We start from the raw sequence: 21,652 nt of genomic DNA, 5'->3' as shown, positions 1-21,652 counted from the left end.
TTCCCCTCCTGCAGCCAAGGCTCCATTGGAGCGAAGCTGGCCCGGGCGCTGAGGATGGCTCCATGGCCTCCACCTCAGGCACTAGAATGGCTCCAGTTGCAGTGGAGCAATGGCTCAGATGGGCAGAGCATTGCCCCCTGGTGGGCTTGCCAGGTGGATCCTGGTCAGGCGCATGCAGGAGTCTGTCTGTCTGCCACCCCCCACTTCTCACTTCGGAAAAATACACACACACACACACACACACACACACAAAGAAATCAAATCTTGGAAATGCAAGCGGACTTTTATTATTATTATTATTATTATTGGAGAGTTTGGGACAAGTGAGCAATAATCTTCAATTTGTTCATTTTTCTTTAAGGGTTTATTTTACTGGTGGTACCAATAGCCTATTTAGTTAATCCAACTGGAAACCTAGGAGATATCCTTTATTTCTTGCTCCTAATCATCTGCTTTGAATTTATAACTACATAGCCTGTTTGTTTCCTAGACAGCTCTTTGTCTTTGTCTCCCTTTCTTTTGACCTCTATGTACCTGGGACAGCCAGCACTCCCTTACCTGGACAATTGCAATACTTTCCCAAGTGGTTTCCTTATCTCTATTCTTTTCCCCTTTAAATTCATACTCTTGGAAGTCACCAGGGTGTATAGAATGTAAATCTGATCATGACAACACACTTTTTAAATCTTTGACCTCACAGCCCTGTTTAGCTGAAGCAATGATCACAAATGATGGGAAGAAATCTTCCTCATAAGTATTTTGTTCTGAGTTCATTATTCTCTAATAACTTGAATGTGAATATCATTCGGCCTGTGCTTGCCTCCTCAAATTGCTCACCCACATCTTATTCCTCACCCCTCATCATTGTCATTATCTAACTGACCCAGAAGGAATTGGGATTCAGGATCCCTGGGATACACACAGAGTCCCAGATTCTAATGAGGCTGAAAAGCTCTCCTCCATCCGATACCCTTCCAGCCTCGTGTCTCATACTTTAATAATTCAGAAACACACACACACACACACATACACACACACATTGTGTTAGATTTTGCCTCAACATGTCCTTGCTCATTGTCTCAATTTAGAACTCTTCCTTTAAGAAGAAGCTAGCATAGATACATATATTTTTCACTACTGCACATTCAATCCCTAACACTAAAACTGTTTACCTTCAGTCTCCTCCATTAGACTGTGACTTTTTTTGAGAGTAAGACCTATATATCAATTCTATTAATATTAGAAACCCAAATCCCCTAATCAGTCTTACATATTAAAAGTTAAATTAATGTTTTTTGATGCTAAATTAGGGAAGGTTGCTCGCAGAAGGTGTCTAAGAAATGTCCACAAGCTATCTATATGGCTGCTGAAAACAGGGAGATGGAGTTTTTCACAGTTTTGTCTTCAGGACAGATGGACGTGTTGAGACCCAGGGAACCTGAATTTATTAAGCAACTCGCATAAGAAAACGTGTCACACCTACCTGTGGCTCAGAGCGAGGTGCTTGTTTTTCCTTGCCTGCCTTTTCTTTCTCAGAAGACTTTTCTTTGCCTTTCCTTGTTATTTTGGATATTCCTGAGGATTTCTGCCCCTCAGTAACAGTATGAAAGTCTGAGCTTCCCATGGCAATTAATTCCTCATGTTTTTCTCCATGCGCTAGAGAGACATAAAAAGGAAACCAATGAATCATGACATAAGAATACAGTTATGTCATTTAGGAACAACAAAAAAAAGCAAATCAAGAAAAAGTGGAAGGCATTTGGGTTTTCTGGGTTTTTTTTAAACAAGAAAATTGATCTTTTATAAAAATCTGTGACTCCTTTTTATGAAATAGAGAAATAATTCATATACCATAAATTTACCATAGAAGTGTATAAATCAGTGGGTTCCAAAATATTTATAAGTCTATACAACCATCACTACTATCTCAATAGTTTCTAATGTGGGTGTTTTCAGTTCCTTTTCTTGCCTTGGCTAGTATCTCCAAAACAATATTGAGTTGATGATTCATCTCTGCTCTAATATTTATTATTACCTTTCTACTTACTTCGAGTTTGTTCTTTCTTTTCTAGTTTTCTAATTTTTTAAGGTGGAAGCTTAAGTCATTGATTTGAGATCATTCTTCTTTTTAAATGTAGGCATTTATAACTATAAATTTCTCTCAGTGTTGGTTTCATTGCATTTCATAATTTGATTTTTTTATTCATCTCTATTGTTAAATTTGTCTTATGATGAACTTTATTTCCTCATGTGGATACAAGTTACTGCCTAGACTTTTTTTTTTTTTTTTAGTTTCAGTTTGAAGGACTTTCTTTAGTATTTCTCATAAGGCAGGATTGTTACTAACAGTTTTTCTCAATTTTTGTTTTTCTGGGAATGAGACTTTGAAAGAGATTCAGTGCCATTCTACTCTTTCTGGTGGCTGCCAACCCTCTATCAAGAATACAGGCTATTAATTTTCAAGGCTACTGTGGAGCTGGAGACTGGGAGATGGACTGGGGCAAATTACAATGCTACAAACCTCACTGTTTTTAAAAGAGACTTGGCTGTTTTATCTGAGTGAAATTTTTGTTAATTTCCATACATCTGAAAAAGTTGACTGATTATTTCTGCCAGTTTTTTGTTTGTTTGTTTTTATGGAGCAGCTAATTTTTGGAGTCCTTATGCTTCTGTTTCCACTGCTGTTTTCCCAGATTTGTTTTCTTATTTGAACCTTCTGCGTTATCTCTGTGTGTGGTTTGTCTGTGGCAGAATACTGAGAGAATAAAGAACTCAGAAAGGCCAGGTCTCATGGTTGCCTGGAGAGACTTCGTCGCAAAAGCATGAAATTACAAAAAAATTACAAATATCACCTCTGTAAAGGTAGGTGATATTTCAGTCTAAGCGCTCGTCTCTTAAGTATGATGAGCAGAATAAATAAAACAGACTGAGTTAATTGTGAACAGAAAAGTAATAAAACAAAACAAAAACACCACAGAAAGAAAATAAAGTGATATTCAAGTTTACTAGAATTACTAGACTGTCTGGCACATAGCAAGTGTGTACCTTCCACCTTCCTTCCACGGTTTAAGTATATAGACTGAAATAATTTCCATATTTTTAATGGCATACAACATGGTAATCTTTTCTCCCATGAATTACAAGTTCTCCAAAGGCCAGAATATCATTGTATTTTTCATTTTAAGCTCCTACTTTCACCTAATATGCAGGCAGTCCCCTCCCCCCCAGGTTACAAACGAGATAGATTCTGTAGTTTTGTTTTTAAGTTAAATTTGTAAGCAAGTTGGAACAGGTACATTTACCTATTAAATGCAACTTAGATGTTTGTCTTAACATAGTATATGTTTTTACCTTTCTGTGCATATAGATACTTGAATGTTTTCAAATACAACGTTAAACAATCTTGTGTGACGCAGAAGATGATGGACTTGTTGGAGAGGTTGGGACTGGTGTTAGAGAGTCAGGGTTTGATTCTGCTGCTGAGTCTGTTTCTTGAAGGACTCCCATCAAGGAAGGTTTGTATAGAGCTTTTCTTTTTTCTTTTTCTTTTTTTTTTTGTATTTTTCCGAAGTTGGAAACGGGGAGGCAGTCAGACAGAGCATGTGCCTAACCGGGATCCACCCGGCATGCCCACCAGGGGGCGATGCTCTGCCCATCTTGGGGCGTCGCTCTGTTGCAACCAGAGCCATTTAGCGCCTGAGGCAGAGGCCACAGAGCTATCCTCAGCGCCCAGGCCAACTTTGTTCCAATGGAGCCCTGGCTGCGGGAGGGGAAGAGAGAGACAGAGAGGAAGGAGAGAGGGAGGGGTGGAGAAGCAGATGGGCGCTTCTCCTGTGTGCCCTGGCCAGGAATCAAACCTGGGACTCCTGCACGCCAGGCCAATGCTCTACCACTGAGCCAACCGGCCAGGGCCTAGAGCTTTTCTTTGTCTCATAATAAATGGCCCTGTAGCATCTCAGGACTTTGGTAACTGTATGGTAAACTTTGGTGAACCTCTTTGTATCAGGACCTTATACCTCTAACTCTGCCATTCTGCTTCAATGAGATGAAAATCATCAGCTAAATCTTTTGTAGAAAACTTTTTTTGGCTCTGGAGTTTCTAGGTTCCTGTTTTCTTCCCTAAATAAATCTGCTATTCTAGTTCCATAATGTTTTCATTAGTTAGTTCTTTGCCATGGGAGCCAAGGAACTCTATGATATAATTTTCACTGATATCCAACTGCAGTTGATTACCAATAGCCCTTATGGAGCTCATTCATAAGTACAAGTTGTACATAAGTCAGATGTTTGTAACTCAGGAAATTACTGTATTGCTCAGAATATGTACTCATTATTGGATAGTTTGTCATATGTAAAGCTTTATAGGGAATCTGCATGTGTTGGGAATGTATATATCAGTAAAACTAAATATCCTATTGATTCAAAAATTATAGAAAGTGTGACCTCCACATCCAGTATATTCATGTAATTGGAAGAGCTATAGAGGGAAGGACCATTGGAATAAACTAATATACCCTTTGCAGAGAGACATGTCTGGAGAGGATCTGTTGATAAAGTGAGCTTGAGAAAATCTTTAGCTTTATGCCTTTAGATATTTTCTTACATTATCTTACACATACCTCGAATACAGTGGACAGAAGTCTTCAGTGAATAATAAAACTTATTATAGAAATATAATTTTGATCTTATTATTAAAATTCAGTGCTTAAATTTACATATCCAGGAACTAAAAACTGGTTGGGATATGAACATTAATAAAATTTCTGAACTAGCATACTTGTGTAGAACAAAGTATACATTTATCAATTATAATCACACTTGGGAAATAGAAATAGGAATGTATAGATTATAATATAAATATATATAACTGTTTTGTTTCTTCAAAGACCTTGAATTGAGAATGACAAAGTTTATATGTGTTTTTGCAAAACTGCTAATTGTTAATAAAAGCAGAAAATGTCACTAAGTACAGTACTATCCTCTCAAAATCCTCCAATTTCTATTTCTTTAAGTGAGAGCTGTCTCAGTAAGCAATTTTTATAGAATTTAGGTATAAAAATGTAACTAAAGGTGGCACTGTTGCCTCATGTTAACCAGAAGCCGAGCTTTCTAATAATTCATATTTATCATATAAATATCTTAGGTTGTATGTACATAGCTATAATTCAGGCCTTACTTTGTATTATAGATTATAACAATGTAAACTTTTATAAACAATTAGATTATATATTTTATTTTTCATAACAATTTACTTGAGTTTAAATGAGTTAAGTGGGGCCAATATTTTCATTGACTTTAGGATGTACCTAAAATTTTAAATTGGGTCACCAATATACTAATGAACAGAATACCCGAACAATTTCTTCTTGATATAAAAAGTATTTATAATTAAGTAAGCTAAGTCATAATTAGACGAAGTTAGTAACTTAATTTTTCTAAAATATATCATACCCTTAACATAGACACAGGCAACAAGATGGTGACAGCCAGAGGGAGAGAAAGGGGTTGGGGGGCAGGTGGAAGTGGACAAAGTGGGGGAAATGGAGTTGGGAAGAGACTTTGCTTGGGGCGATGAGCACACCAAGGCACCGTGCAGATGAGGTTTTGTTGAGCTGTACACTTGAAACCTACATGGTGAACCAATGTCATCTCAATAGATTCAATTTTTAAAGAAGTTTGAAGGTTCTGAGTTGTAACGGTAACTGTTCATAGAAATTGGTGTATTGGATTTATTTTAAACAAATAAGCTATCTAAAAGTTCACATTTATAAGTATATTAGAGACATTATTCTAAATTCAAAAGCTGCTAATTTTTTTAAAAAGATTGGCCCACATAGTCTTTCAAATAGAAAATTTCCTAGTTTATTTTAAACACAATTCAATTCCGAATTTCTTTGCTTGCTGGTTTTTTTTTTTTTTAATTTTTTTAATTTTTATTTTATTTATTCATTTTAGAGAGGAGAGAGAGAGACAGAGAGAGGAGAGAGAGACGGGGGAGGAGCTGGATACATCAACTCCCATATGTGCCTTGACCGGGCAAGCTCAGGGTTTCGAACCGGCGACCTCAGCATTTCCAGGTCGACGCTTTATCCACTGCGCCACCACAGGTCAGGAGCTTGCTGTTTTAAGAGCTGCTCATTCACTCACAAAATTGTCAAATATGATGTCAAAAAAGATATAATTATTTCTAAAGACTTATTTTCAAGTTTGAATATGTAATAAAAACAGAACCACTTTTTAGTGTTACTAGGTTCTAGGAAATTTACAGATATTATCTTGAACTGTCACATTAACCTTAAAAGATAGGAATTATTTTCTAATATTCCAGGTAACAAATAAGCCAGGTTCAGGTAGTCAAACCCAGGGTAGTTAAGTTGCTGTGCTGTATTTCTTTTTTAATATTGACTTCTTTTTAAAAACTTAATTTATATTATTAATTTGGTAGCATTATTTAACTATGTTTTTACACTATTCTTTTTCATAAATTATACCACTGTTTTCATTTCAGATTTTTTTTCTTTCTTTTTATAGAGACAGAGAGAGAGTCAGAGAGAAGGACAGACAAGGACAGACAGACAGGAACGGAGAGAGATGAGAAGCATCAATCATTAGTTTTTCGTTGCGACACTTTAGTTGTTCATTGATTGCTTTCTCATATGTGCCTTGACCATGGGCCTTCAGCAGACCAAGTAACCCCTTGCTCGAGCCAGTGACCTTGGGTCCAAGCTGGTGAGCTTTTGCTCAAACCAGATGAGCCCACACTCAAGCTGGAGACCTCGGGGTCTCGAAGCTGGGTCTTCCACATTCCAGTCCAACGCTCTATCCACTGCGCCACCACCTGGTCAGTCTCATTTCAGATATTAATACTTTTCTTTGTTTTTCCCTCTAGGATTTTTAACATGTATTCATTAATCTACCTAAATATATTAAAATAGATGGTTTGTTATTGTGGTTTGTTTACTAGAAATCCATCAGTGTTTAATAACTTGAAGTTAAGAAACTTAAAATATCTCAAGGAAAAATATAATAAAATCATTTACACAAACTTTTGTGTTCACCAAAAATATATAGACAGCTCCCTAAATAAAGACATTTATTGAGGACACAAGGAAGATCTGAAATTGGTAATACTGCAATTTTTTTTCCCCAGTTCAAAAGCCCTTGCTGAATAGTTAATTCCCATTCAAAATTCTAGCTATGCTAGTAACTAGCTGTGTGATCATGGGCAAGTTACTTAAACAGTCTGTGCTTTAGTTTTCTCATTTGTAAAATGATAATACTTATAGCATCTACCTCATAGATTTATTAGGAGAATTAATCATGTCAGTATACGTAAAGCCCTCGAAAGCATCTGGCATAAATGTTAGCAGTTACTACCAATACCACTGTTCGCACTATGACAATACTCCAGCTCTTAAGAGTTCACATAGTACAGTGGAAAGGTTCCAGGCATTGAGATGAGAGGAGTTGGGTTAAAACCTTTAATCTGCTCCTTCTCAGGTGTGCAATCTTAGGCAAATTATTTACAGCATCAAAGCCTTATTTTTTGATATGTAAAATAAGGATATTGTAACTATCTCCCAGAGTTTTTGTGAGAATTGATAATAATGTATAAAAAGTTCTTAGTAGAGTAAAAAGCTCTTATTAGCAGAAACAAAATACACTGCTCACAAAAATTAGGGATCAAGGAACGTGCAGATACTCCAGTACTTTCAGCCTTTTGTATAGTGCATTTTCACCAATGAAATTAAAGTTGGTTTTGCATCTCATTTGCATAATCAAACAGCTTTCCTTGACTTGTCATTCGCTTTTCTGATGTTCTTGTTTAATTTAAAAAAATAAAATGCTTTTTTTATTGTTTCATATTCATTTTGAAATGTTCCTTAATTCTTGTGAGCAGTGTAGTCATGATAATTAAACTTCTAGGTCTCTCCAGAGGTTTTTTTTTTTCTTTTTACAAATAAAGTGCATTGTTTTTTATTTTTAAATTTAAAAACTATGTGTTATTTTAAAACATCTAATTTATACACCTTAAATTAGTTTTTTAGATACTGAATAATATAAATAAGAAAGTAAGGCCCTGGTGGTTTGGCCCAGTGGTAGAGCATTGGCCTCGGTGTGTGAATGTTCCAGGTTTGATTCCTGAGCAAGTTACACAGGAGAAGCACCCATCTGCTTCTCCACCCCTCCCTCTCTCTCTTCTCTTTCTCTCTCCCTCTTTCTCTCTCCCTCTTTCTCTCTCTCCCTTTCTCTCTCTCTCTCTCTCATCTCCTCCCCTCCTGCAGCCATGGCTCAATTAGAACAAGTTGGCCCACAGTGCTGAGGATGGCTCCATGGCCTCTGCTTCTGGCGTGAAAAAAATGGCTCCTGTTGCAAAGGAGCTAGTGCCCCAGATGGGCAGAGCATTGCCCCCTAGTGGTCTTGCAGGGTGGATCCTGGTTGTGGCGCATGTAGGAGTCTTTCTCTACCTCCCCTCCTCTCACGAAATAAATTTTAAAAATTTCAAAAAAGTAAAATTACTAATAATTTCAGTCCCAAGAAATGATCACATTAACATTTCTGGTAAATATTCTTCCAACTTCTCTCTTCACTCATATATATGTTTTCCACTTCTATACTGTTTTATCAAAAGTTTAATTAAGCTGTTCTACTGCCACTGTTTTTTCTGTTTTATAAATATTTTTTAATTACAGCTGACATACAATATTATATTAGTTCAGGTGAACAACCCAATGATTAGACATTTATTTAACTTTCAAAGTGACCATTCATATAATCACAGTGCCCATCTAACATCACACAGTTATTACAATGTTATTGACTACATGCCTTATGCTGTACTTTACATCCCTGTGACTACTGTGACTATTCTGTAACTACCAACTTGTACTTCTTTTTTTTTTTTTTTTTTGTATTTTTCTGAAGCTGGAAACGGGAAGAGACAGTCAGACAGACTCCCGCATGCGCCCAACCAGGATCCACCCGGCACGCCCACCAGGGGGCGACACTCTGCCCACCAGGGGGGCGATGCTCTGCCCCTCCGGGGCGTCGCTCTGTTGCGACCAGAGCCACTCTAGCACCTGGGGCAGTGGCCAAGGAGCCATCCCCAGCGCCCGGGCCATCTTTTGCTCCAATGGAGCCTTGGCTGCGGGAGGGGAAGAGAGAGACAGAGAGGAAGGAGAGGGGGAGGGGTGGAGAAGCAGATGGGTGCTTCTCCTGTGTGTCCTGGCCGGGAATCAAACCCGGGACCTCTTGCACGCCAGGCCGACGCTCTACCACTGAGCCAACCATCCAGGGCTCCCAACTTGTACTTCTTATTCCCTTCACCCACTTCCACCCAGTCCCCCAAACCTCTCCCATCTGGCAACCATTACAATGTTCTCTGTATCTATGAGTCTATTTCTGTTCTGCTTGTGTCATTTGTTGTTTAGATTTCACATATAAGTGAAATCAGGTGGCTTTTATCTTTGTCTGACTTGTTTAACTCAGCATAATGTCCTCTATGTCCATCCATGTTGTTGCATGTTGCAGATGGCAAGATTTCATTCTTTTTTATGACTGAATCACATTTCATTGTTTATATGCATCACTCTGTCCATCCATCAATGGACACTTAGGCTTCTTCCATATCTTGGCTATTGTAAATAATGCTGCAATGAACATATATCCTTTCGATTAGTGTTTTGGGTTTCTGTGGATAACTATCTAGAAGTGGAATCTTTTGCCTCTTGGGTATAGCCTTTTGTTTTAAAGTTTATTGTGTCCAGTATAGGTACTGCTACCCCAGCTTTGTTTGTTTCCATTTTTATGAAATATTTTCTATCTCTTTACTTTCAGTCTGTGTATATTTTTTAATTTGAAGTGGCTTATAGACAAAAAGCTGTAAGGATGCTCCACTGAGACTATTAGTCACAAGGCAACCCTGAAGAGATTTGTGCTTTCTTACTCCAATCCTGGTTTTCTAACAGAAATGTCCCTTACTCAGCAGCAAGCAGACATGGCCATGGGTCAAAACGCCTTGCTTCATGGGGAAACATAGTGTGTCATTCCCACCATCGATTCAAACCAGAGCATCAGCAGCAACTTCTGTGACTATACACTTCTCGTGAAAGGTACACAGTTTATGTTAATTATGGATTTCAGTGAGCCAGTGGCTGGGAAAGAGATGTTCAGCTTCACCCTGGAGCAACCAACCACCTTCGAGGCACCAAAAAGAAGCCCCTACAATTTGTTTTTCATATGATGAAAACTTTTAAGATATACTCTCTTAGTTATTTTAAAATATATAATACAGCATTGTTAATATAGTCAGCATGTTATACATTATACTTCAAATACTTAGTTACCTTCTAACTGGAAGTTTGGGGAAGAAGCAGGAAGTATCAACTTGTAGTAGTTGCTTCCTGTATGTGCCTTGACCAGGCAAGCCCAGGGTTTTGAACCAGTGACCTCAGTACTCCAGGTCAAAGCTTTATCCACTGTTCCATGACAGATCAGGCTCTATTTTTTAGTTTTTGAGGAAAGTTCATATTGTGTTCCAGAGTGGCTACAGCAATAAACATTACACTAACAATGGACATTCTTGCCAACACTTGTTATTTCTTATCTTTTTGGTGATAACCATTCTAAAAAGTAGAAGGTGATGTTTCATTGTGGGTTTGATTTGCATTTCCCTGATGGCTAGTGATGTCAAGAACCTTTTCATGTGCCTGTTGTCCATTTATATGTCTTCTTTGGAAAGACGTCTATTCAAATTTCTACCCCTTTTCAATCTTTTGTTTGTTTGGTTTTTGCTATTGAGTTTTCTGAGTTCTTTACATATTTTGGACACTAACTCTGAAATATATAATTCACAAATATTTTCTCCCATTCCATGAACTTCACTTTCATTTTGTTGATGGTTTGTTTTTTGGGGGTTTTTTGCTGTGAAAAAGCCTTTTAATTTAATATAGTCCCACTTGTTTATTTTTGCTTTTTCTTTTGGTGTCAAATCCAAAAAGTTATCGCCAAGACCAATGGTAAGGAACTGACCCCCTATGTTTTCTTTCAAGAGTCTTATGGTTTACAGTCTTAAGATCAAGTCTTTAATTCATTTTGAGTTGATAATGTTTTAATAACTATATGATACATTTATTATTAAATATTTATATAAAATACTAAGTGCATAAATAAAATATAGGGTGACATACCTTTGTTCTCATATTTCTCCAAGTCTTTCAGTGCTTGAACAAATATCTGTTGATTTTCATTGAGAGGCCAACTGTCATGCAATACCAAACACTGTATAATATACTTGTAAGCCTATGAAATAAAATGCAACATTTAAGCAAAATCAATAAGGATAAACATAATATATGCCTAAGAATTTATTATTTTAGCCATATGATAAATGCAATAATTTTCTGGATTATATATTCATAATTTAATTAAATGTTATCTGATGTTCCTGAAATTCTGTAACACTACAGCCATAAAAGTTTATCTTCACATCCCTACCAATACCTGCCATAATATATTCTATTTATAACTTTTCTATTTGTGTTTACAAATAACATTTATTTATTTTATTTTTGCTACTTTTATCAGTTTTGAATTAGAATTACATTAATCTCTGAGAAAAGATTGGTTAGCTTATATTGTATTTCTGTTTTCTAGAATATACTCCTTGAAAATTCGTTAGAGCTACCCTGTAAAACCAGCTGGGCCTATGGCTTTTTGGAAAGTAAGACTTTGATTATCATTTTAGTTTTATATATTTTTCTTTTACTACCAATTTATTATTATTTTTATTATCATTATATTTTTCTATATTTTAGTAAAATAGCTTCACCATTCCTCTCTTTTCCTTAAAAACTTATTATGTTATTTTTTTTAAGTTTTAAATTTGCTAGCATAAAGTTGTATATAACACTACAAAAAAAACCCCTGTTGTTTGAAGTTGTATTTTCAGCCAACTTCTTTTTGTTTTATATTTAATTTATTTGTATTTTCTCTCTTAATTGCTCTTAGAAGCATGTCTATTTTATTAATTTTTAAAAAATACTAGGGTTTATAAATCTTTTAAAATTTTGTTCTCGGTGTTATTAAATTTTTTTCTGTTTGAGTTAATCTTTTGCTCTTTCTCTAAATTTGTTTCCACTGTTTAGTTAATTTTTGATCATTTATGCTTTCTGATGACTTAAGTTAAAAGTCAACATTCCATTGATGTGACTTACAAATTTTGACGCAAGTTTTTAACTGTTGTGAGTCCTCTGTATTTTAAAAATTTTTTTGTTCTTTTTAACTTAAAATTTAGAATATTTTATTTTGTTTCCACATATTTATGGTATTTTAAGCTGTTTATTAATTTCTATATTATTGCATTTTGTTCCAATCTATACAGTATAGTTCTTTACTAAGGTTTTCTCTCTGAGCTATGAAAAAAATATATTTTCTGTTTATTAGGTGAATATAGATATATTTTCACTTCACCTAATACACATACATATATATATGAGATTAAGCTTATGCATACTTACATTTTTCAAATGCTAGCATTCTTAAATATTTTGTTTTACAACTTGATCTATCAGTTTCTGAGATCTGTGTGCTAAAGTCTTTTACTATTAAACATTAACAATTTAGTTTTGTTCTGTAGTTCTGATAGTTTCTGTTTTTTATTTATTAAAATTGGAAAGTTAGATGCTTATATGTTTGCTATGGTCATACCGACTTGTTTTATTCTTCCTTCTATTTTTATGTAATATCTTATGAATTCTATGTATGAAGATATTAAAATACCATCACAGCTCTCTTTTGATTCAACTTTAAACTTTCTGAGGATCCTGACTTTATCTAACTTTAAAATTTTATCTTTTTAATTGATGCATAATCCATTTGCATTTATTGTATTACAATCATATTATAATTCATTTCTGGCATTTTATTTTCTTAGCTTCATATTTATTTTCTAATGAATGGGTAATGTTTTCTTCTGTTGCTTTAAATTATGTTTATTATTTTTTATTTCTTTAACTTAAGATATATAAATCACTTTTAATTAATATATGACCCTTTTGAAAGTTAGTGGCTTTTTATAACATAAGATAATCACATACATAACATAAGACAACGAGATCTACATTATAAAGTCAGTGTACAGATTGAATTTTAACATATTTTAAAACTTTACCATAGAGAAATTTCAGTAATGTCCAATTCTTCTATTCCAGTTATGCACTGATGGCATTGCATATGCAAAGCATTACACATAGACAATTTCTTTAAATTTTATTTTATTTTTTTAGAAACCACCCAGACTGTGTCTTCTCCATTAACCCTCTTGAAGGTAGAGAAGGACACTTGTCAATGGCCAATAACAGTTGGCAAAGCAACACCAAAAGCTGGCTTTGTGCTCAGGAGAGAATGCTACACCTGTGCTTTGTTGTTTCGGGTGCTGTACATGTTTAGAGAATTACAGAAATGATCTAAGCATATGCAACACTTCATGAATTTGTGTGTCATCCTTGCACAGGGGCCATACTAATCTCTGCAGCATTCTAATTTTAGCGTACGTGCTGTCAAAGAGCGCACTACATTGACAATTTTTAGGTAGAGAATGTACATGAGAATATTTAGGAACAGTACCAATGAATAAGTCCTTCAAATGTAAATATACCTGCTGTGGAGTGCCAGCATTTTCCTCTATAGTGGGCACACTGGCAATTTCCTCTTCCAAAATAAGTTGACTAGTGTCTACTATTGCACTTCCAGGTCTATTCTTATAGGATTTCTGACTTCCCTGGGTAGATTTCTTCTTCGTGTACAAGTCTTGCTCTTTCTTGGATGGAGTATGAATTAATAAAATTTGCTTGCTAGCTGTAAAGGAAAAAAATTTATGTTTAAGTTAAAATATGTAGTTATTAATGACTGTATTATTTACTTATATCCCTTTATAAGATACTCAAAAGAACAAGTCAATTTGTTTTATTTTATTGGGATAAAAACCGACATCACTGGCTTTTTGGAAATATTCTGGTATTAAAGGAACTTCTGGTAATAGTGTATGACTTGCATAGAGCAATGTATCTTCTGAGCAACCACTGATTGCTAAAAGAATATACAACAGTTTAACAATTTCTCATTCATTCTGTGCCACTCCAATAACATTAAACTAACACCACTTAATATGACGATATGACTTCTTCATTTTATAGTATGTATGTACATGTTATCACATTTATAAAAAATTTTATTTTAAACTTTAATTTCTAAATTTATTATTTTGTAATTAACAATACATATCATGAGGAGTGATAAAATTTAAAATGTGCTGACTGTCATTAATTAAGTCATCTAATGTACATTGAAGAAGCATTAGTGTTATTGACTTATGCTCCTTCAATGTACACTTAAGTGAAATGCCAACTTCAGCCAACTAGAACAACACTACATGGCACTGCAGTTGCTACAAAATATGATATTATATATATATATGTGTGTGTGTGTGTGTGTGTGTGTATCCTATAAAATGCATATCATTAAATATTTATTTAAAAACAACACTTAATACATAAAGAAATCTTTCAGCTGGTGAGTTATAAAAAAGAACATTAGATTAAATTTAAGGAGTAAGAGAAAAGTTTTAAAAGATAAATATGAATATTGATAAAGTAGATTACAAATATAAAAGAGCCATTAAGCTTGATTAGTAAACCCAAGAGTTCAATCTAATTAAAAAAAACAGAAAAACCTCTTAAAAAGTCTAATCAATAATACTATTTTTAAAAACAGAAATAAAGAATAATATTTTTAAATGATTATGCAAATATATTCAGAAGAAATTTTTAAAAATTAAAAGAATCCTGCTGATGCATTTAAAACACTAAGTGAAACTGCCAGTTTTAGGTAAAAAAATATATATGTATATATTGTAAAATGGAAACAATAACCATTGAAATTATTTAAAAGATAATTAAAAACAGAAAAAAATTTATCACCTTTAAACATCAGACTTAGATGGTTTTGAGGTCAAATCTAATAAACTTAAAAAAACAAATGATTTCTGTAGTATTTAAATGGCTTCCAAAATTGAAAATTTTCCAAATTAATTTCTAGAACTTGTCATAATTCTAATTAGAGAAGCTGAAAAGAGTAGTGCAAGGTACACACAGAGAGGAACACCCATGGAGATTCATCCAGCAAACTAAATAAAGTAGCACATAGTAATCATAGGGTTATATTAAAATATTAGAAACAGACGAGTTTTACTCCAGAAATGGTTCCGAATAAAAAAAATTAATTTATAAAATTTAAAGGGATAAAATCTGATGATTTCTATCAATCACAAAAAGTAATCATTAAAGTTTCAAATGCATTGCATATTAAAATTCTTAGCTACCACAAAAATATTTTTAAAGTTTAGAAAGGGCAATTATTAGAAGTCAACAACATACATAGTATTTACTAGTAAATGCTGCAAACCTTCCTATTTTAAAAAAAGTATATCAACATTACTTTTACATAACAGGTTTGGGGGTCTCAACCAATGCCATGAATAAGCAAAAGTTACAGCTTTAAGAAGAAATAGCAATGATTAAAATAGGTAAAATCCAAATTTTATCTAAAAATACAAGTGCAAAAATGAAAAATAGAGGAATAATAGCTAAAATATTAACAGTATTTTTTCTGAATAACATGATTAAATGGGATTTCTTGTTCCTTTGTTTATAATTTTCTATTTTTCCATACTTTCCACATTTGGCAGATCTTATTATAGTTAGAATCAAGTTATTAGAATAATTTAATATATATTTTACAGATTCTTTGTTATTCATTATTTCAGAAATAATTTTATTTTATTAATTAATAGCTCTCATGGTGATTACATTAAAAGTAATGACATCAAAGTTTCTGTTAATTTTAATAGAATATTTTCTGAAAATAACAAATTGGAAATAAGTAAAAGTTCCTTCAAAATAAAAATAATCTTTTTCATTAAGAAATGTAAGAAGATTCATATAATAAGAAAGTTTTTAAAGTATAATTATAACAAATCTATTGATCTTCTGATTAATTTGACACAAAAATGCAATAGTTTTTTAAATATTTCACTATAATATCAAGTTTTACAGATTTAACTGTTTACCTGCTATTTACCTTAAAGAAAACATTTTAAAAATCAGTGACATAAACATAAATATTTATTTATAAATCTAAATAACCAATTTTAGAAGCCCCACTTACACTGGGAGCTCAGAGATTTTTCACCTCCCAAGAAGTTAAACGCGGGGATTATGGCTTGGCCTTTCCCGGTGGAGCTCACGACAGTTTCTTCACTTTCTAGGATCTGTAACTTGATGAAAACATCTGGCTTGGACGTGCGCACATGAACTGTAACAGGATGTGGTAGTGCAACTCTAACTGAATACCTATAGAGAAAACCACTCAATTTTATAAACAAGTATATTGGGTCTTTCCCTCAAATCAGTAAAGAAAACTGCAATTTACTAATATGATAACCTAAAAGAGAAACCACTTTGCAAAGTCAACTGTAATCCTAGAAATATTAATGCTATTGTACACTTTGGCAACATTCCCAATAAGCTATGGTAAAATGAAATAAGTATAGGACTTACATTATCATTAAATCTCAAGCAGAAAATGTAACTTTTTGTTTAGATATGAAAATCACTCGCTTATGCCATTTGACAGATCTGCAAACTACTATCACACCAAACCTTGTCATCACATCTTCCTCCTCTCCAGTCAAAGACCACAGTTGGCAAGGAAGTACCCCTCAAAGTTTTACTGCTCACAGTGCTTTCTGTGATTCTCGAATAGAGAACGAAAGTAGCGCTCACTGCCTGCACTCGCTGTCTGTACTGCGCAGGTTGGGAGCTTCTTGCAAAAATTTGGTACTCACAGTCTAATTCCACACTGACCCTTTCCTTACTGCAGTTGAAAAGGTTTTTTGTTTTGTTTTGTTTTTGTTTTTGTTTTTTGTATTTTTCTGAAGCTGGAAACGGGGAGAGACAGTCAGACAGACTCCCGCATGCGCCCCACCGGGATCCACCCGGCACGCCCACTAGGGGCGACACTCCGCTGCGACCAGAGCCACTCTAGCGCCTGGGGCAGAGGCCAAGGAGCCATCCCCAGCGCCTGGGCCATCTTTGCTCCAGGGGAGCCTCGGCTGCGGGAGGGGAAGAGAGAGACAGAGAGGAAGGAGAGGGGGAGGGGTGGAGAAGCAGATGGGCGCTTCTCCTGTGTGCCCTGCCCGGAATCGAACCCGGGACTTCTGCACGCCAGGCCGACGCTCTACCACTGAGCCAACCGGCCAGGGCGAAAAGGTTTTTGTTTTGTTTTTTCCCCCTATTTTCTTTTTAATCCTTGCAAATGTTCAGGATCCTATCAACTTTCAATTTCTCTTAAAATTAGCTTTTCTGACTACCTTCTCTCTTTTTTATCCCTCTTTGTTATTGTTTTCTGTACACATGCAGTCTCATCCATCTTAAAAAACAGATCAACGCAAAACAAAAAACAAAGCAAAACATTTTCGTCTATCCCTGCCGTCCAGCCTAGCTCCTGTCACTCTCCCCAGCTCGCCATTGACGAAGATTGTCTGTTTCCACTGTCCTCATCTCACCCCCTTCCGGACGCTCACAGCACCTCACTCTGACCCCAGCCGAGGTGTCAAACGTGCTCTGGACACAGTTTCAAGCAGCTTGTCACCACCCGATTGAAACATCTGGTTCTCATGTTCTTTGACCATTTAGGAGAATTTGACAAGGTTGATTGAAATCAACCCTCATTTCCTCCTTCTCTAAAAAGACTTTCTTGGGCACTTCCATGAGCAGCAACAGAAAAATGATTCCCAACTCCAGTTGTGACTCCAGTCCAACTCCCTAGGCAATGTCACTTGGACAATTTCACTGGTTTATTATATTTCACACCTAAAAATGAATACATCGTCTTTCTATTGCCCAACCTGCAAATGGGGTCTGTCCCTGTAACCTTTGTCTAAGTAAATGACATTCATTGTTCAATCATTCCCTATGTCAAACCCCAGAAGCCCCAGTCACCAAAGTTGTCATTTTTACCTCCTTGATATCTTAAAATTTTTCCTCTTCTACCTAGCTATACTGTTGCTGCCTGTTATGGGTTAAATTGTGTCATCCTCAGGAAAAAAGCTATGTTGGTCTCCTAACCCCCAGGACCTCACAATGTCACTTTTTCTTTGGAGAGAGGGTCTTTCAGGGGGAATCAAGTTAAAATGAAGTTATAAGAGTGGGGCTTAAACTACAATATAGCTTAAACTATAATATATATAATATAGTATATAGATAAACATGGAAAGAAGGTTAGTTGGCAGATAAAGGGAAACCCACTAGTGAAAAAAGCAGCAGAACAAGGAGCAAGTACTAAGAGGAAAGAGTGTATGAAGGATGTGTAATAAAAGTCAACTGATACTGAGATAGTAAAATTACCATTATATGCAATCCCATAGGCTTGATATCCTGTATAACATCTATACAATCGTATTACTATTTAACTTAATCGTTTCCAAGACAGTGAAAAAACTGAAATTCCACATGGCTCATAATTTTGCTACAGAATTTATTTTAATGATATCAATATGTAAAAATGTAATAAATATTAAAATCTAAAAAGAATGCATTTTCTTTTTTCTCATGTACTTAAAAAATTCTCATGTACCTGAATAAAATTCTCTTATCATTGGGTATATAGTAATCTTTGACTTCTTTTATGGCAAAGGTGCTGCATGGAAAGTCTCGAGAGAGGCTTGGGAGCGGGCTACTGGAACCGAGCAGGCGCAGTTTCCATCGCGAGGCTGAGACAAATGTGTCACCAGTGAATGCTTCCGCCACAAACGTGTAACCTTTCTATAAGAAGAAAAATTACCCCAAACTGAGTTACGTTGTTGCTAGTTTCTTTAATGTACAGTACGTGGTTTTTCAGTACTAAAACACTTTATTATCTTGATATACATAAAGATCAGAATCTTTCGATAAACCAGTAGCAAGAAATTACTAGCATTATTTCTTGAAATCCCTCTTTGAAAAAGCCATGTCAAGTTTCCAGAGAAAATTAATACCTCTTAACTCCTTGATATGTGTGGCTCTCTAGCTATAAAATAAAGTGCTTAACTGTAATAATGATTATTATGTTTTCTTCTAATTCTTTTAAGGATTCTAGGACAGACTTCTATGAGTGCATCATCCTGGGGTAGCACAGTCACTTCCTACTTGATAGCCCTGTCTTCTCAGAATCCTCTTTCTAAATAGGAGATGAGAAAAGCTGAAGAGTTTATGGAAATGTAGTTCCTTTGGGATGACAATTGGCAGGTAAAACTATCAAATTCACAGCAGATCTGCTTCCAAGAAACTGAGCTGGGAGCCTGGAGATGGGCTCTTCAGGGTGGAGAAAAGCAGCAGCTAGGGAACCTGGAAAAGTGACAACAGCTAGTGGAAAGGGCGTCGTTCAACACAATTGGCTATCTATCTGGCTAGGGAGTCAGTGAAGCAAGAGACATTAAGATACAAAGAAACATAATATCCTAATGAGACACAAGAGATGGAAGTAATTCTGAGTTGGTAATTCCAGACACTTCTAATAAGAAAGAAAAAGGTTGATTTGTATTCCAGGTGCTATGGGATGCCAGGAAACTCTCTGATGTGTTTAGAGTTTCAGAAACAAAAATTGGGAATACACAAAACTGAATGAATTTCTTATATTGCAATAAATCTTTAAGAATATTCATTAGAATTTCAATATGCATAATGAGATGAGAATTGCAACTCCAGTAAAGACCTTAGAGCAAGGGAAAAAAGGAAGTGAAATCATGTATACAAAAGTAATTTTATCCACAAATTGTAATGAAAGGAGTTAAGCTATTTTTATTACTTGAACTTGTGTACTAATGAATTAAAGAAGCAAAAAATAAAATCACATGACTCTTGTTCTGTATTTGTCTAGAGTTATAAATTGGTAAAATAGCAATCATTAAGTGAAAATCTAAAGCTAAACCAGTGATAAGATTTTAAGAAAAGGCCTGGCTTAGTCTAAAATGATTTCAAGACTCAAGTTAAAAAAAGTAAGTAATATATATAGTACTGTATACTGAGAATCTTCACAAATGAGTATTGTGAACCACAATTTGTGAAATATTATGAGAAAATACAACAAACAATTCTGAATAAAACTGTTTAACCCTGTTTGTTTGTTTGTTTGTTTGTTTTAAAGCTTGGAACACTATACTTTTTACATAAACCAGATTACTATCTTGAGGCATACTAGTTCTGCGGACATACATTGGAAAATGTTGACCTAATGTTAAAATACCTAGCAGGTGCCGAATGCTAATGCAATCATGCACTACAAAATAACGGAATAACGACCCTCCTTACATTTAGGTGGGTCAAAATCTTCTTTACAGGCTCAATTTACTGGAAACCACAACATGGAAGGAACATAGATAATTTGGATAAATGGTTAAAGATCTAGAATAATCAAAAAGGAAAAACCATACCACAAAAGGGACTGCTGAACTATTTTTCTACTCATTCCCCTCATTCTCTCAATTTTTGTTCTAAAGTTAGTTAAAATAAGAAGGGAGCTGAGTTATTAGAGATAGGGAGTGGCTATGTTTGTTACAATCCTGAATTTTCAATTTAAAATTTATGGATAAATGGCAATAGAATGGTGTTTTGCACACTGAGTGAAAATACATCATTTAGAGCTACCTCCCTAAATTCAACAGAGGTCTTTGATGGAGTTAGTGAATGAAAATCAAACCAAACCCAAAAAAACAAAGTATGCTAGATGTAAATAAATTTTGGTTCAACTCAAATGGTCCCTACCATAATTGTCAATGACTAATATTAGTGTTATATCTAGTAAAACAAAGAGCTCATTTCTAGAATTTGATTACATCTATGACTTCGATAGGGTCTCCCCTTGAATGGAATCATCTTTGCCATATGGGATCTTTGCGATTTTTTTCATTCCAATTACAAGTCAAATAAGTTTTTCTATTCAAAAGGAAGGCTAGGTCTCAATTTTGCTGTGAACTTAAAGCTGCTTTAAAAAGTAAAGTCTTATTTTAAATATTCCTAAAACAACTCTAAAGAGCTATTAGATTTTTTTTGTGGAGTCATTAAACATTTTTATTTTTCCTATAAATCAGTACTCATTTGATAAATATGTCATAATTTGTACAAAATAATGCACAGAGTCATAGAGTGATGTGAACCTCAGAACTCAATTACAATCACAGCTCAAAAAAGAAATATAAAGTTCCAAGCCACACAGCTAAAAAATGGGAGATCACAGCTAAAATAGATCACCTGGCTACTCATGTAGGTATGAACTGTTTTTTGTCATATCCCCCCCCCAGAGGAAATGACCAAAATCACAAAGATAAAATGGAGAGAAATAGAAAAGCAACATGATTTTAGTGGGTGTCAGGGACCATCACTCAACAGGAGTAATGTATCAAGGGCTCCTGCCCTTGGAAGGAATGCTTAGCTCTAGAAAAGATGGGGTGGTGGGTGCTGAGTGGCTGTGTAGTTACAGTCTTCTGAAATATTTAGGATTAGGAGAAAAAAAAAACCCTGGGAAAATGAGACAACCAGCTGATTAGATTTAGGAATAA

General features: G+C 34.9%; 1 protein-coding gene and 1 non-coding gene across 3 annotated transcripts in view; both read right to left on the bottom strand.

Moving 5' to 3' along the window:
* ADGB (androglobin) overlaps positions 1–21,652 on the bottom strand; it is a 132,781-nt gene that overhangs the window by 15,387 nt on the left and 95,742 nt on the right. For both annotated transcript variants that reach the window (XM_066248069.1, XM_066248070.1), the window contains 5 exons: positions 18,694–18,881; positions 16,225–16,409; positions 13,658–13,857; positions 11,190–11,301; positions 1,484–1,656 (listed from right to left, as the gene is read on the bottom strand). In XM_066248069.1, the coding sequence (XP_066104166.1) occupies positions 1,484–1,656; positions 11,190–11,301; positions 13,658–13,857; positions 16,225–16,409; positions 18,694–18,881 (858 nt within the window). The remainder of the gene's footprint in view (positions 1–1,483; positions 1,657–11,189; positions 11,302–13,657; positions 13,858–16,224; positions 16,410–18,693; positions 18,882–21,652) is intronic.
* On the bottom strand, positions 13,469–13,570 carry LOC136316510 (U6 spliceosomal RNA). The gene has a single exon (XR_010727741.1). It is a non-coding gene; the product is annotated as a U6 spliceosomal RNA (small nuclear RNA).

The sequence above is a fragment of the Saccopteryx bilineata genome, chromosome 12, assembly GCF_036850765.1.
Source record: "Saccopteryx bilineata isolate mSacBil1 chromosome 12, mSacBil1_pri_phased_curated, whole genome shotgun sequence".
NCBI classification, from domain to species: Eukaryota; Metazoa; Chordata; class Mammalia; order Chiroptera; family Emballonuridae; genus Saccopteryx; species Saccopteryx bilineata.
The sequence above is the reverse complement of the archived record's forward strand: the minus strand, read 5'-3'. Positions and strand labels throughout refer to the sequence as shown.